The sequence below is a fragment of the Schistocerca piceifrons genome, chromosome 4, assembly GCF_021461385.2.
Source record: "Schistocerca piceifrons isolate TAMUIC-IGC-003096 chromosome 4, iqSchPice1.1, whole genome shotgun sequence".
In the NCBI taxonomy this organism is placed as follows: domain Eukaryota; kingdom Metazoa; phylum Arthropoda; class Insecta; order Orthoptera; family Acrididae; genus Schistocerca; species Schistocerca piceifrons.
This window is the reverse complement of record NC_060141.1, coordinates 637,910,441-637,928,557: the sequence shown is the minus strand read 5'-3', so window position 1 is coordinate 637,928,557 and position 18,117 is coordinate 637,910,441. Positions and strand designations below refer to the sequence as shown.

The 18,117-nt window shown below is 44.4% G+C and overlaps 1 protein-coding gene across 1 annotated transcript in view; it reads right to left on the bottom strand.

Moving 5' to 3' along the window:
• Window positions 1–18,117, bottom strand: part of LOC124796276 (peptidoglycan-recognition protein SC1a/b-like) — a 48,597-nt gene that overhangs the window by 8,079 nt on the left and 22,401 nt on the right. Inside the window, exons 2-3 of the mRNA XM_047260392.1 lie at window positions 17,221–17,331; window positions 4,239–4,456 (exon numbers count right to left, since the gene is read on the bottom strand). Of these exons, the coding sequence (XP_047116348.1) occupies window positions 4,239–4,456; window positions 17,221–17,331 (329 nt within the window). The remainder of the gene's footprint in view (window positions 1–4,238; window positions 4,457–17,220; window positions 17,332–18,117) is intronic.

Genomic DNA, 18,117 nt, shown 5'->3' with positions numbered 1-18,117 from the left:
GTCCATATATTGTTTAATCCACATGTGGACCAACTCACAGAAGATGATGAGGTCCCATACTCCGAGGAGCGTACTGGACGATACGGGAGACCCGCACCGCTGTAATAGGGAAGGTCCTAGTGGAGGTGGTTTGCCATTGCCTTCCTCCAATGGTAATGTGGATGAATGATGATGATGAAGACGACACAACACCCAGTCATCTCCAGGCAGCAAAAATACCTGACCCCGCCGGGAATCGAGAACGCTACCGCAAGACCACGAGCTACAGACAAAAAGCACGAAGAACTGCATTTATATTTTCGTACGGAGCAACACCTCACACCACCTTAACAAGCTCGTAACTTGTGTTGGGGCTGTGTGGTGAGTTGAAGACAGAAGCGGCGGTGCAATCTCCTGGCCGCCTCAATCGCTTGATGTCTTTCCATGTGAGTTTTACCTGTGGAGCAGATAGAATGGTCAGGTTTACTTAAATAATCTTCACACACTAGAAGAGCTACTGCAGAAGATCGAAAACGCCATTGCTGCCTTCCCTCTAGCAAAGATGCTACGTGTGTCTCTCACTGATAAATCGAGCACAGCGCTAGACTGACGTCAACGGTAGTCATTTCCAGCATTTTCTGTGATGTTCATTAACAAAGGTCAGTCCCGTGTCGTTATTACTGAAAATATTTTTTCGGACCAGTTTTATTTTGTAGACCCTGTATGCTCTGCGATAACGATAAATACGTGCGAGAGTTTTCATTGTTGTTATAACTCGTTCTATAGACTGACTAACAGATTCATTTTGGTGAATAACGTGAGAAGAGTACGTTTGGTTGCATAGTGTCGGTTATGGCGATGTCTCAAAAACTGACAAGAAAAACAATTATATAGAATTATTCACTGAAAACAAAACTGAGCAACGGTGGGATGAACAGACTATTATTTGAAAGTTTAAATTTTAACTTTTACTTAAATAATATATCTCCTGAATAAAAGTGCTTGCAATCCAAGCTTGTTATTGTAATATACTAAGACAAGCCGGCCGGAGTGGCCGAGCGGCTTTGGGCGCTACAGTCCGGAACCGCGCGACCGATAAAGTCGCAAGTTCGAATCCTGCCTCGGGCATGGATGTGTGTGATGTCCTTAGGTTGGTTAGGTTTAAGTAGTTCTAAGTTCTAGGGGACTGATGACTTCAGCAGTTAAGTCCCATAGTGCTCAGAGCCATTTGAGCCACTAAAAAAAAAAAGAGAGAAAAGAAAAGCGATGCACCACGAGGGATTTATCCGAATGTGACAGAAATCGGTACATATGATGTACATGTACTGACGAACAAATGATTACAATTTAAGAAAAATTGTATGATTTATTCAGAGGAAGTGCTTCACAGAAACGAACACGTCAACACCATGTTGGTCAACCTCTGTCTCTTATGTAAGCAGTTACTTTCCTCGGCACGGATTCATAGAGTTGTTGGATGTCTTCCTGAGAGATATCGGGCCAAATTCTGTCCAGTTAGCGGTTTAGACCTTCAAATTCCCGAGATGCATGGATGGCCCTACCCATAATGCTCCAAGCGTTCTCGGTTGGCGAGCGATCAGGCGACTGTGCTGGCCAAAGTCGGGTTTGGCAAGCACGAAGGGAAGCAGTAGAAACTCTCGCCGTGTGCGGGCGGTTATTATCTTGCTGAAATGTAAACCCAGGATGGCTCGCCATGGAGGGCAACAGGCCGGGACGTAGAATATCGTCGACGTACTGCTGTGCTGTAAGGGTGTCGCGGATGACAACCAAAGGGGTCCTGCTTTGAAAACAAATGGCACGTAGACCATCACTTCTGGTTGTCGGGCTTGATGGTGGGCGACAGGTTGGTACCACTCCGCTGTCCGGAGCGTTTCCAGACACGTATTCGGCCTGGAATCTCATTGAATGGAGTATAATTGTCTTCAGTGATGAGTCCCGCATCGAACTGAGTCCCGAAGATTAGCACAGACGTGTCTGGAGATGCCTTGGACAGCGTTGGGATACCAACTTAACTGTCAGCCATCATACGGCCAGACAACCAAGAGCGATGGTCTTTTCATAGCATAACCCCTTTGGCCGTCATCAGCGGCATCCTTACAGCACAACAGTACGTCGACGATATTCTACGACCTGTTTTGTTGCCCTTCATTACAAGCAATCCCGGGCTTACATTTCAGCAAGATAACGCCCGCCTGCGCACGGCTAGAGCACGTTTTTAGCATTATGGACAGGGCCCTCAAACTATCTTGAGAATTTGGCGATCTAAAGCGCCAACTGGACAGAATTTGGCACGATATTCTTCAGGAGAATATCCAATACCTCGATTAATCAATACCAAGGGGAATAACTGCTTGCGTAAGGGCCAGAGGTGGACCAACGCGTTATTGACCTGTTCATTTTGTGAAGTTCTTTCTCTTGAATACATCACCCAACTTTTCTGAATTTTAATCATTTGTTTGTCTAGAAATATACATCAGATCTGTAGGTTTCCATCGCTTTCGGATAATTCCCTCGTGGAGTGTCACTTATTTGTCTTTTTTCTTTCTTCTGTTTTTAGTCTTAGAGTGTACTTTAATTTCTTCAGACACTTTTTCGGCATCCTTGTGTAAAACAGGGTACTTGAGATAGTAATTTATCTTTTTCTGTTTTCTAATAAATATGTAATAGTACTCATTAGTTTAATACTGATACACTATGTGATCAAAAGTATCCGGACACCCCAAAAAAACATACGTTTTTCATATTAGGTGCATTTTGCTGCCACCTACTGCCAGGTACTCCATATCAGCGACCTCAGTAGTCATTAGACATCGTAACAGGGCAGAATGGGGCGCTCCGCGGAACTCACGGACTTCGAACGTGGTCAGCTTGTGTCATTCGTCTGTACGTGAGATTTCCACACTCCTAAACATCCCTAGGTCCACTGTTTACGATGTGATAGTGAAGTGGAAACGTGATGGGACACGTACAGCACAAAAGTTTACAGGCCGACCTCGTCTGTGGACTGACAGAGACCGCCGACAGTTGAAGAGGGTCGTAATTTGTAATAGGCAGACATCTATCCAAACCATCGCACATGAATTCCAAACTGCATCAGGATCCATTGCAAGTACTATGACAGTTAGGCGGGAGGTGAGAAAACTTGGATTCCTAGCGGCTGCTCATAAGCCACACATCACGCCACTAAATACCAAACGACGCCTCTCTTGGTATAAGGAGCGTAAACGGTGGACGATTGAACAGTGGAAAAACGTTATGTGGAGTGAGGCATCACGGCACACAGCGTGTCGATCCGATGGCAGATTGTGGGTATGACGAATGCCCTGTGAACGTTATCTGCCAGAGTGTGTAGTGGCAAAAGTAAAATTCAGAGGCGGTGGTGTTACGGTGATGGTCGCGTTTCTCATGGATGGGGCTTGCACCCCTTGTAGTTTTGCTTGGCACTGTCACAGCGCAGTTTTTGCCGCGTAGGATTACCGAGCGGTCTAAGACGCTGCAGACATGGACTGTGCAGCTGGCCCCGGCGGAGGCTTGAGTCCCCCCTCGGGCATGGGAGAGTGTGTTTGTCCCTAGGATAATTTAGGTTAAGTAGTGTGTAAGCTTAGGGACTGATGACCTTAGCAGTAAAGTCCCATAAGATTTCACACACATTTGAACATTTGTTTATGTTTTAAGGACCTTCTTACTTCTCACTGTTGAAGAGCAATTCGGGGATGGCGATTGCTACTTTCAACACGATCGAGCACCTGTTAATAATGCACGGCCTGTGGCGGAGTGGTTACACGACACTAACATCCCTGTAATGGATTGCCCCTCACAGAGTCCTGACTTGAATCCTACAGAAGGCTTTTGGGATGCTTTGGAACGCCGACTTCGTGCCAGACCTCACCGACCGACATCGATACCTCTCCTGAGTGCAGCACTCCGTGAAGAATGGCCTGCCATTCCTCAAGAAACCTCCCAGCACCTGACTGAATGTTTGGCTGCGAGAGTGGAAGCTGTCATCAAGGATTAGTGTGGGCCAACACCATATTGAATTCCAGCATTACCGATGGAGAGCGCCGCGAACTTGTAAGCCATTTTCAGCCAAGTGTCCGGATACTTTTGATCACATAGTGTACGAGTGTAGCAGTATGGCTTATTAATGTGGAGCGGGCAAAAGTCGCGGGCCTGGTGTGACCCGGTGTCGTATTATTGATGCAGGGAGCTGAGAACTGGCAGAAACTAAGCAAACACACCTGTATGGCTTGCAGCACCGGTGTACAATCGGAGAGACCGAAGCAGCGCCCACCCGCCGTGTGCTTCACCACCACGTACGGCGTCGGGTGCGCCAGCTGCAGTCCCTGTCGCTGCGGCCGCAGGCTCCAGGACGAGTGCGGCTCGATGTGCCGCTCCGAGCTGTACTTGGCCTGTGACACGTCCTCCGAGACCTCCACCGCGTCGTCGGGGCCGCAAACTGCACAGGCCAAAAGAGCGACATTACTCTCCACACACAGCTACCAGACCAAAATAGAACCCGATCTCAGCAGTAGCAGAGCAGGCGGCAACTAAGAGGGAGCAACCACTCGCTTGCCTTGAAATATACAAGGTGTACCAGGACCAACAGCCAGTTTTCAGAGATTTGACAGAAACGATCATTTGAAGCCAAAAGTTTCATATGGATATATGCACTGTTCCGAACGGCTTCCGAGACAGAACACATTTAATGTACCGGGTGATCAAAAAGTCAGTATAAATTTGAAAACTGAATAAATCACGGAATAATGTAGATAGAGAGGTACAAATTGACACAGATGCTTGGAATGATATGGGGTTTTATTAGAACAAAAAAAAAAAAATACAAAAGTTCAAAAAACGTCCGACAGATGGCGCTTTATCTGATCAGAATAGCAATAATTAGCATAACAAAGTAAGACAAAGCAAAGATGATGTTCTTTGCAGGAAATGCTCAATATGTCCACCATCATTCCTCAACAATAGCTGTAGTCGAGGAATAATGTTGTTAACAGCACTTAAAGCATGTCCGGAGTTATGGTGAGGCATTCGCGTCGGATGTTGTCTTTCAGCATCCCTAGAGATGTCGGCCGGTCGATCACGATAAACTTGCGACTTCAGGTAACCCCAAAGCCAATAATCGCACGGACTGAGGTCTGGGGACCTGGGAGGCCAAGCATGACGAAAGTGGCGGCTGACCACACGATCATCACCAAACGACGCGCGCAAGAGATCTTTCACGCGTCTAGCAATATGGGGTGGAGCGCCATCCTGCATAAACATCGTACGTTACAGCAGGTGTTGATCAGCCATGCTGGGGATGACGCGATTCTGTATCATATCGGCGTACCTCTCACCCGTCACGGTAGCAGTCACAAAACCAGACTCACGCATTTCCTCGAAGAAAAAAGGCCCGATAACGGTAGATGTGGTAAATCCAACCCATACCGTGACTTTCTCGTCGTGCAACGGAGTTTCCACGACAGTTCTAGGATTTTCGGTAGCCCAAATTCTGCAGTTGTGGGCGTTGACAGACCCTCCGAGCGTGAAATGAGCTTCGTCGGTCCACAACACGTTACTCAACCAATCGTCATCTTCCGCCATCTTTTGAAACGCCCACACCGCACTTGCCCTCCGCTTCACTAAATCGCCAGGTAGCAGTTCATGATGCCGACGGATTTTGTACAGATAGCATCGGAGGGTACGCCTCCGTGCCAACCAAACAGTAGTGTATGGAATGCCGGTGCGACGTGCGACTGCACGAGCGCTGACTTCCCCGTGCATAGACGAACCCGCTACAGTCTCCATTTCTTCCTGAACTGTCTCAGCAGCATTACGCCTTGTGCTCGGTCGGCCACTACGGGGTCTATCGTCTAAACAACCCGTGGCTTAGAACTTCGAAATCATTCTCGCCACAGCTGCATTTGACAATGGATCTTTACCTGTTAGAATCCCCTTCCTATGGCGATAGCATCGTAACGCTGAACTAGCACATTCCCCATTCTGATAATACAGCTTCACTAAAAGCGCCTTTTCAGGTAACGTCAACATGCTGCGACTGCTGGCGCATCTGATTCTCTCTCTCATTACAGCTCCTTGTATATACGATTGTCATGCGCAGTCACTGACGTTTTTGCTGTCCAGCGCCATCTGTCGGACATTTTGTGAACTTTTTTTGTTCTCTTAAAACCCCATGTCATTCCAAGCATGTGTGTCAATTTTTACCTCTCTATCTACATTATTTCGTGGTTTATTAAGTTTTCAAATTTATACTTACTTCTTGATCACCCGGTACATTGTTGTTCATTTTTTGTATCAGGTTTACACATGCACACATGTACAACAGTCAGTAAACAGCACAACATGCCTTTTACAAAGCATCAATTGAAGAATATTGTTAAGACATTGACCTCTAAGCATTATCGAACGCGTCACGTTGCAGCTGTTGTACGGTCCACAATAAATATTCCAATATCCCACCGTCAGCTTCACTGCATTTGTCCACTCTTGCGAAAGCCGGTTGTGCTGCTTGTCTGAGTGCTTCTACTCGTACCCTAATGAGGGCAGCAGCGTCCGTTATGCGACCAAGTAGTTCATCTCGAGTATTCACCCTCCGTTTGTACACACCAGATGAACCAACCCCATACACAAAAGTCTAACGGCATAAGGTCTGGCGAGCTTGGTGACTATCACGACCAAGCCAGCGATCAGGATAAGTGTGGTTGAGATTTCCCTCACACGTCTGGTAAAATGTGGAGGGTCTTCGTTATGCTGGAAGTACAGTGCAACGCACGTCCTCAACGTGGTCAGCCTGCCGCTGTGACCGAGCGGTTCTAGACGCTTCAGTCCGGAACCGCGCTGCTGCTACGGTCGCAGGTTCAAATCCTGCCTCGGACATGGGTGTGTGTGATGTCCTTTAGGTTAGTTACGTTTAAGTAGTTCTAAGTTCTAGGGGACTGAAGAAATGGTTCAAATGGCTCTGAGCACTATGGGACTTAACTACTTTGGTCATCAGTCCCCTAGAACTTAGAACTACTTAAACCTAACTAACCTAAGGACATCACACACATCCATGCCCGAGGCAGGATTCGAACCTGCGACCGCAGCAGTCGCGGGGTCCGGACTGCGCGCCTAGAACCGCTAGACCACCGCGGCCGGCGGCACTGAAGACCTGAGATGTTAAGTCCCATAGAGCTTAGAGCCATTTGAACCAACGTGGTCAACAAACAAATTTTCCACAAAGTTCAAGTAATTCTGTCCAGTCGTTCGCTCGTCTGAAATGAATGGACCTATGAATATCTTACAGATCATGCACCACCTAAAAAAAAAAATAACGTAACGATGGGATTATTTCCTTTCGATCATGGGTAAAATTCTTATTTCTCATTCGGTGACATAACTCGATTAACACGCAGCAAACAAAACTGTCATATTTCGGCCTAATCTTGACCTGGGTTACGCTACTATCACCACAACCATATTCGCCTCGCAAACTAATGACCACTCTGTTTCCTACCAAACAAATAAACTACACTAGACAGTCGTCGTCTCTGAGCATAACCACGAATTACTTATTATCCATATCCTAGATATCTAGTGATTAATATCAGTCCTGCAAACTGCCTTAGTGCAAGGTTCTAATCCGGGTATATCTGGCTGGCATCTATTGTGAGGACAATTTAATAGACAGCTTGTGAAAGTATGCGGAGTTGTGAATGGCGAACGAACGAATTACCGAAAAGTGGCAAACCATAGCGACGGTTTCTTACCAGCACCATTTGAACATCCAGCTACTCAGGCGATGTGCCGCTAGCAAGCCTGTGTGTCGCTCACTGAACACGCGCTCTCTCTCTCTCTCTCTCTCTCCCTCTCTCTCTCTCTCTCTCACACACACACACACACACACACACACACACACACACACACACACACACAGACATACACACACACACACACACACACACACACACACACACACCATATGCATTCCTCCAATCCTCCAATAGCAACGGAAGCCACTAGTTGTGGTGCTTGTACGCTACATATGCGTGGAATTCAGATTTATAAACTCCCGAAAATCGTTTGGTACGGTGCACCACTGCAGCCTGTTAACGAAAGTTCGAACTTATGGAGTACGCTCCCAGAGAGGTGAGTGGCTCGAAGACTTCTTAAGGGGCTCCGGAACGCCCTATACTTGCAATGTTAAAATAACGCTTATAAATTACATCTTTCCTCACAAAGTATTTGAGGTAGGAAGTTGAACTTTTTACAGATTATTTATGGGAATATGGGCTACAACTTAACACAGGGATTTTACAAAATTTTAGTTTAGTTATTAGAGATGATTTTTTTTCAATTGTAATGAAAATCCACAACATTTTTTTGCAATTTTTTATTTATATATTCAAAAATATACAGTTTTTTGGAAAAAGGCTGTGTCAAATTATGCAGAAGGTACTGTGTAACATTTACTGAAAGTTTGAAACAAACATGTTTGGAAGATCCTTAGAAAACATGTAATTAGTATGAGAAAATAAAAGTTTTGGGAATCGAGCGACAAAGATTGGATTAACTTTTTAGTGCATTCCAGGTCCATAGGATGGATTATCTTCATCCTCTGCAAACTCCTCCTCCAGCTTCCTCTTGTTCCTCCTCCTGTTTACTCTTGCTTGTGTTTCTAGACTCTTTACAGCCCTGTCTGCAGCCCGAAGGCGTTCCTTGTCTAAAGCAAGCATCGCTCGTTGTTGTGTTCGTAGATTTTGCTACCATTTTCTTCAGTTGCAGTTACTGCAACACTGTTCCAAAAGGTGGTCATGTATGAACACTTATCACATTTCAGTTGTATTTCACTAGCAAGTCCTATGTGCTTTATTATGGAGAGTTCCAGACCAACTTCACTACAATGAATACATCTTAGACAGTTTGAAAAAATTCCTTTGAGAACCGACATATCAAATATTTCATTCACATCCGATTCGCCCATAAAACATTCATAGTTTTCACTCGTTGAACCAAGCTTCTTCTGTGAAGTATTTTCTTTCCCACTTTGACTGCTATGGGCAGGTGTACTTGAGAGGTTAGGTTCACTCACTTGGTTATCGTCTTTATTGTTTACAGTAATAACACATACCTTTGGCTTTCCAACATTTCTCCTTTTCTTAAAAGCCTTCAGAGGATTTCTAATAACTTTACTTTTACTCATTATTATACTTCAACAAAACAGAGACACAAGAAACAGAATTAATTACGAATATTTTCGAGATAACGACAGAGTAAATAAACATGAAACAATCGACAATCACACCAGCGATATATATTGAACCATCACGGGTTAGCCACAACACATACTTTATCTCACATCACTAAAATGTACCTGATGAACACGGACGTTAATAAAAACACCATTTGACAGCAGTTTAACAGCGCCACAGTGGGTCACGCCCATGTAGAACACATTTCAAAAAAAAATTAAAAATAGTTGTAGTCTTCGGAATTGAATAAATTATATATCTGCAGATTCAGAAAACGCAAAAAAGTAAAAATTGAACTTTTCATGATTTTGAGCCTCTCTGGAGCCCCTTAAGTAATAGAACCCAGAATACTGTACTCGACGGCCAGAGCTCATCAGACACTTGGGTCACGTCAGGAGTGCCCCAGGAAAGTGTGACATGACCACTGTAATTCTCTACATACACAAATAATCTGACGGACAGGGTGAGCAGCAGTCTGTGGCTGTTTGTTGACAATGATGAAGTCTGATTGTAGGAGGATACAAAATGGCTTCGACAATGTTTCCAATTGGTGTGATTAATGTCAGTCAGCTCTAAATGCAGATGAGTTGGAGAAACAATCCCATAATGGTGGAATACAGTATTAGTAACGTGCTGCTTGACACAGTTCCGTCGGTTAAATATCTAGGCGAAAAGCTGCAAAGCGATGTGAAATGGAACGAGCATGTAACGATTGCAGTAGGAAAGGTAAATGGTTTATTGGGAGAGTTTTGGAAAAGTGTGGCTCATCTGTAAAGGAGATCGCGTATACAACAGTAGCGCGATCCATTCTTTAGTACTGCTCCAGTGTTTGGGATCCACTTCACGTCGGATTAAAGGAAGACATCGAAGAAATTCAGAGGTTGGTTGCTAGATTTGTTACCGGTAGGTTCTATCAACATGCAAGTGTTACTAGACGATGCTCTGGGAACTCAAACGGGAATCCTTGGAGCGGAGGCGACTTTTTTGGGGAACGCTATTGAATCTGACTGCAGAACGATACTACTGCTGCCAACACAAATTTCACTTAGCGACAATAAAGACAACAGAAATTATGGCTCGTACGGAGGCTATCTTTGTGAGAGGAATAGGAAACGAAATGACCAGTAGTGGTACAGGGTACCCTCCGCCACGCACCATACGTTGGCTTGCGCAGTACTTATGTAGACGTAGATGGAAACGTTTTCTTATGAGAGGACGGCCCACTCTCTGATTCGGTATTTACGCTTTATTTCAGTCAATGGTGGACGCTGTGAAGCGCCCACTAAATTTTACGAGGGTGAGTCAAATGAAAACCTTAAATTTTTAAAAATATTATTTATTGTGCAGAAATGGTACAAAGCTGTATCACTTTCCAACATGATCTTCCCCACACTCAACGCAAGTCTTCCAGCGCTTACAAAGTGCATAAATTCCTTTAGAAGAAAATTCTTTTGGTAGTCTGCACAACGACTCATGCACCGCGTGGCGTACCTCTTCATCAGAACGGAACTTCTTTCCTTACATTGCGTCTTTGAGTGGTCCAAACATATGGAAATCACTTGGGGTAACGTCTGGTGAATATGGTGGTTGAGGAAGACACTCAAAATGCAGGTCTGTGATTGTTGCAACTGTTGTATAGGCAGTGTGGAGCCTTGCATTGGCATGTTGCAAAAGGACACCTACTGACAGCAATCCACGTTGCTTTGATTTGATTGCAGGCCTCACATGATTTTTTTAGGAGGTCTGTGTATGATTCACTGGTGACAGTGGTCCCTTCAAGGCATGTAATACTCCAAAATGACGCCTTTTTTCCCCTAAAGAGAGTCAGCCTCACCTTCCCTGCAGATGGTTCTGTTCGAAACTTCTTTGATTTTGGTGATTAGGAATGGGGCCCTTCCTTGCTCACTCCCTTCGTTTCCGGTTGGTGGAAGTGAAGCCAGGTTTCGTTCCCAGTAACGATTCTTGCAAGGAAGCCATCATCACCTTCTCGTTCAAAGCGCCGAAGAAGTTCTTCACAAGCATCAATACGTCGTTCTCTCATTTCAGGAGTCAGCTGCCGTGGCACCCATCTTGCAGACACTTTGTGAAAGTGGAGCACATCATGCACAATGTGGTGTGCTGACCCATGACTAATCTATAAACATGCTGCAGTGTCATTCAGTGTCACTCGGCGGTTGTCCTTCACTATGGCTTCAACTGGTGCAATGTTCTGTGAAGTCACACCATTTGCGAACTTCCTACTCCATTCGTAGACTTGTTGCTGTGACAAACATGCATCACCGTACTGAACCTTCATTCGTTGATGAATTTCAATGGGTTTCACACCTTCACAACACAAAAACCGAATAACAGAAAGCTGTTCTTCATTGGTGCAAGTCGCAAGTGGGGCGGCCATCTTTATACTGATACTGTGACGGGATGTATTCATCTGCAGAATGCTGCCACCTACAGGCCATTCTGCACGCTGTTTGTAGCATGCTTACCAACTTACAGGATAACGGCGCGAAATTTCGATTTGTTATTACAAATTTAAGGTTTTTCATTTGATTCACTCTCCTACTTTTATTACGTGCTATATAAACATGAGGGCAAAGAGATAATAACTGAGAAAGTCAATAAATAAATGAATAATTTAAAAAATATGGCATTGTCGTTGGTGGGGAGGCTTGTGCGCCTCAGCGATACAGTGAGCCGTATCGTAGGTGCAGCCACACGAGCGCGAACCAACTGAGCAACATCTAGCAGTAGTTTTGGAGAATGGACTGAGAGTTTACTTTACAAAAAACACCGCCAGAAAAACTGCACAAGCGAAGTACCTCAGAACACAACAGTAGCAGTTTTTTACCAATTATGCCAAACGCATCCATTCTCGAAAACATTAATAAATGTCGACGCCCTACCTATTATACGTGAAACACAACAATAAAAATCTTTCAACGACGAAAACAAGAAATTCCAGCAGAACATCAAGAAGGAATCAAAAAACTGGCGCACCAGGCCGAGTACTACGTCCGAACAACGCCGAATGTTTCTATCTCTGGATATAGCCTACACGCAATACGGGGACCAACAGATTTCGCAGTTCTCAAGACTGTTGACGGTTACCTATGTCAGACGTACAGAGAAGTATGCCATCGCTTAGGACTACTGGAAAACAACAATCACTGGTTGAAGCCTCACTCTGCTGAACAACACGAAACCCGTAGAATCCAGAACAGCTGTGTGGCTCCTTCAAAGAAAGTGCGAGTGATGACATACCGTAACAAATCCCGCAAACTTATCCTGAACTGACCATCGAATTCAACGCCGACATCTCCAATGAAACAGTCATTCGTCTGTTAAGATAAATGTTTAGCAACAAACAACGAGACCTTAGCTCAAATTGGGATGCAAGCACAACGAAAAAACGCTATCAGTGTGCTAAACTTTGAAATCACAAAGGAAAAGGCTACAACTTCAACGAACTACTTCAATGCATTGCTCACAACAAACCACTCTTCAATAACAATCAAAAGGAAATTCACCCCGTTATCATGAACCTGATCGACAAAAACACTGGCGGAATTATTTACTTGGACGCACGAGGCGGCACCGGGAAAACGTTTTTAATAAAGCTACTGCTGGTGGAAAGAAGTGCTAAACAACACGTCGCACTTGTACTGGCATCATCCGGTATTGCAGCCACACTTATGGAAGGGGGGGACGAAGTGCCCATTATGCCCTACACATACCGTTGAATGTAGCCGAAGAACAATTCCCGGCATGTAAAATCTCAAGAGCATCTGGACGAGGTGAACTTCTAAGGCAAGCTAAAATTATCTTCTAGGACGAATGCGCAATGTCACATAAAAAATCACCCGAAGCCATGGACAGAACGTTACAAGACTTACTAGAAAACTGAATTGATAGGCGGAACTCTACTCATACTTTCAAGGAGATTTTCGACAAACACTTCCCATTACCCCCAAAGTCAGGCCGCCCGGGGTGGCCGCGCGGTTCTAGGCGCTACAGTCTGGAACCGCGCGACCGCTACGGTCGCAGGTTCGAACCCTGCCTTGGGCTTGGATGTGTGTGCTGTCCTTAGGTTAGTTAGATGTAAGTAGTTCTAAGTTCTAGAGGACTGATGACCTCAGAAGTTAAGTCCCATAGTGCTCAGAGCCATTTGAACCAATTTTGAACCCAAAGTCAAGCACCAGCAGACGAGAGTTGTTTCTCCAACTCATCTACATTTAGAGCTAACTGACATTAATCACACCAATTGGAAATTTTGTCGAAGTCATTTTGTAAAAATGCTTTAAAAATCACATCTCCGGCCCCACATACAAATACCGCAACTAAAAAAAAAAAAAAAAAAACGTGAAAGTTCGGCTATCGAAAGGCGAAACAACACTACTGACCAGACGACGGGCCTTGTTAAACTCAACAGCGATTTCTGCAACATAGACACTACTGAAAACGAACTCATCGACCAAATTTTTCCAAACGTTGTTCACAACCGGCTATTTGAAAGGGCAATTTTGGCAACTAAAATAATACTGTTGACGATATCAACTTTAATATTCAAAACAAAATCCCCGGTGAAGAGAAAATATATAAATCGGTCGACACGATGGTAAACTTTGAGGAAAGTGTGAACTTCCCTACAGAATTTCTAAACTCTTTGCAAGTACTAGAAATGACATTACAGTGCCTTCGACTTACAATTGGATCTCCGAGCACATACTACTCAGAAATCTCAACTCGCCAAAACTATGTAATGGAACAAGGATGATCGTCAAACAGCTATCGAATAACATCTTCGAAGCCAAACTTATAACTGGAAAGTACAAAGGAGACACGCTCTTTATCTCCAGAACACAACTGATCTCTTCTGAACTGCCACTCCAATTTAAAAGATTGCAATATCAGATCAGGGTAGCCTACAGTTTTACAATTAACAAAGCGCAAGGGCAAATTTTAAAATATTGTGGCAATCAATCTCAAAGACTTTGAAACGTCCCCTTAGAGAAATTATACAAGACTGTGCTTAAACTGACATACAATATTTTTAGCGCAACGCAATCTGACTTTCAAAAATCCCTACAAAAGAATGGCCCTGACTAACATTAAACTATACCTTTCAGAAATCACTTACCTCACAAAAATCTTCATTACTCGAACTACTGCAATACAGCGAGCGCCACTACTGCCAGCTAAATAAAAGATTCAAACTATGGAAGGCACTAACTACTGATAGGGATAGTTAGCAAATGAAAGATATTAAATAGAGAACAAACAATGTATTTACCTTAATATCATCATAATATATATAGCAGTTCATGACAAATTTCAAAACTCCGCCATCTCTCTCCCCACATCCACCACTGCTGGCGGCTCACCTCCAACTGCGCAACGCTACGCGCTGTTCACATCCAGCTGCTGCTGCCCAACACTACAATGGCAGACAACAATGCAAACTAGCCACAGACTGCACACAGCACAGCCAGTGATTTTCATACAGAGGTGGCGTTACCAATAAAAAAAAAACCTAAACAGCCTACTTACAACTTCTGTTTCTTTACGGTCAACTATACGTAGGTTGCTCTCGAATAGGATATTCGAAAAATTTGTACATGTATCACCTAGATAACAAAATGAAAAATGTTGTTTGTAAAAAAAGTATTGTACGTAGTTAGAACATGTTTTCAATAAAAAGTTTTACCTCTTATACTTTAGCAAGTATGGTAAAATGCTTATAATATGTTTTCAATTTTAAAAAAATTTTCCTCTAATAATTTCTAGTTTATTCCTTTATTCCAACTACCATACAATCTCATATCAACTCCCTGAGCGAAGGAGCTGGGTACTAATCGTACAATAAAGAGTCTTTCTGTCATATATTTGGCGATACTTCACATTTGTTTCTGTTGAGAGTCAATTGTCATTCCCTGCACTGATAGAGATGTTACAGTTCCTATCTAGTTACGAAATGAATCATGATTCTAATCGGATTATATAGTACAGTTTTATATTTCAGAAATATCTGGGCTTACATACTTAACTTACAATACCATTTTGTCCTTCATTTTTATCTGTTGAACTCCCCGTGTGTTACACGTTTCAAGTTTATATTAAAGAACGCGATTAAAGAAAACATAAACCCAGGAGGTATGTGGTAGAAACACCACTAGGGGAACCGTGTCGGACGTGGACTGTCTTATTCTGTTTCAAGCGAAGTACAGGTAGCAATTATTGAACTACATGAAATTAAAGCGTCAAAACGATATGCGTTAGGACGCTCAAACTGTACGGTTCAAACAGCTCTGAGCACTATGGGACTTAACTTCTGAGGTCATCAGTCCCCTAGAACTTAGAACTACTTAAACGTAACTAAGGACATCACACACATCCATGGCCGAAGCAGGATTCGAACCTGCGACCGCAGCGGTCGCGCGGTTCCAGACTGTGCGCCTAGAACCGCTTGGCCACCCCGGCCGGCGCAAACTGTACGGTTGATCGAGGGGCATGATGGGACTTTGTATGGTTTGGTTTAGCGAGGAAGCCAATTTTCATTTGGATGTGTTCGTCAATAAGCAAAATTGGCGCATTTGGAGGACTGAGAATCCGCATTTCGCGATAGAGAAGTCTCTTCAGCCTCAACGGCAGACTGTCTGGTATGCAATGTCCAGACAGGGAACAATTTGTCCGATATTCCTTCATAGCATGGTAACTACCGAACGCTACGTGAAGGTTTTGGAAGATGATTTCATCCCCATTATCAAAAGTGACCTTGATTTCGACAATATGTGGTTCATGCAAAACGGAGCTCGACCCCATCGGAGCCAGAGAGTCTGAGGATCGCCTTCTAGCTCTGGGGTATTCAGAGGCCACTGGCGAGGGGCCTTGATTGGCCGCCATATTCTCCTGATCAGAACACATGCGATTCCTTTTTCTGGGGCTATATTAAAGACATGTTGTACAGTAATAACGGCAAAACCACTGCTGAGCTGAAAACAGCCATTCAGGAGGTCATCGACAGCATCGATGTTCAGACACTTCAGCGGGTCATGGAGAATGTCGCTATTCGTCTGCGCCACATCATTGCCAATGACGGCAGGCATATCAAATTTATCGTAACCAAAAGCCGAATATCTTTAGTGACATGAAACTTCCTGGCAGATTAAAACTGTGTGCCGGACCGAGACTCGAACTCGGGAAGCTGTGAGGAGGGGGCGTAGTCGTACTTGGGTAGCTCAGATGGTAGAACATTTGCCCACGATAGGCAAACGTCCCGAGTTCGAGTCTCTGTCCGGCACACAGTCTGAATCTTCCAAGAAGTTTCATATCAGTGCACACTCCGCTGCAGAGCGAAAATTTCACCCGGGAGCTTTAGTGACGTTTATATATTGAACAAAGTGTCTGCACGCCATGGTTTGTAGCTAATTTACGATTTTTTTCATGTAGTTCAGTAATCATCACCCTGTATATGGCATGGAAATGGAAATTAGCGTTTGGCGTCATTAGCCGGGAGGCCCCTTACGGGGCAGGTCCGGCCGCCTTGGTCAGGTATTATTACATTCGACGCCACAGTAGGCGACCTGTGCGCCAGATGGGGATGAAATGATGATGAAGACAACACAACACCCAGTCCCTGAGCGGAGAAAATCTCCGAGCCAGCCGGGAATCGAGCCCCGGCCCATAGGACGCCAATCCGTCACGCTGACCACTCAGCTATCGGGGCGGACCGTATGTGGCACGAATTAAATGCATTGAAATGAAATGTATCGATCTTTGGGTATGGCATCAATGAAGATACAGTGATGTGCAATGTAATGCATGTGTAGCGATGTTAGCATTCACTCTGGCAAAGGCAATCAGCTGTAGTTCAAGTATCAGACACCTTTGGTGCCAAAGAGGAACATTATGTCATTAGTGCAGAGTGAACTAAAAACTCGAAGTATTTTAACTTACCATTCTGTCTGTCTTAGGAACTTACTTGAAGAGAAGTCTGCGAAGTACAACACTCCTGCCAGGATGACGAGGATGATGATGCCGGAGGCAGCCAGCATCACCGCCGCCACCCACACAGGTCGTCGACGTCGAATTCCTGCATAAGATCATAAAAAAAAGTGATCAGTTCTTTTCCATTAACTACTAGGGCATACTATTCTCTGTAGTAGCTGGTCCTAACGTATAGGTATGTTTTCAGTATAAAAGGTGGCAATATCACAGACCCATGGATGCTGATCCGGTGATATATCTGCTGATATCTATTGTAGTCTATTTGCATTGCACACAATCGATAATAATAATTTTTAATTTTGCAAGTCTACACTACTGGCCATTAAAATTGCTACACCACGAAGATAACGTGCTACAGACGCGAAATTTAAGCGACAGGAAGAAGTTGCTGTGATATGCAAATGATTAGCTTTTCAGAGCATTCACACAAGGTTGGCGCCGGTGGCGACACCTACAACGTGCTGACATGAGGAAAGTTTCCAACCGATTTCTCATACACAAACAACAGTTGACCGGCGTTGCCCCGTGAAACGTTGTTGTGATGCCTCGTGTAAGGAGGAGAAATGCGTACCATCACGTTTCCGACTTTGATAAAGGTCGGATTGCAGCCTATCACGATTGCGGTTTATCGTATCGCGACACTGCTGCTCGCGTTGGTCGAGATCCAATGACTATTACCAGAATATGGAATCAGTGGGTTCAGAAGGGTAATTACGGAACGCCATCCTGGATCCCAAACGCCTCGTATCACTAGCAATCGAGATGACAGATATCTTATCCGCATGGCTGTAACGGATCGTGCAGCCACGTGTTGATCCCTGAGTCAACAGATGGCGACGTTTGCAATACAACAACTATCTGCACTAACAGT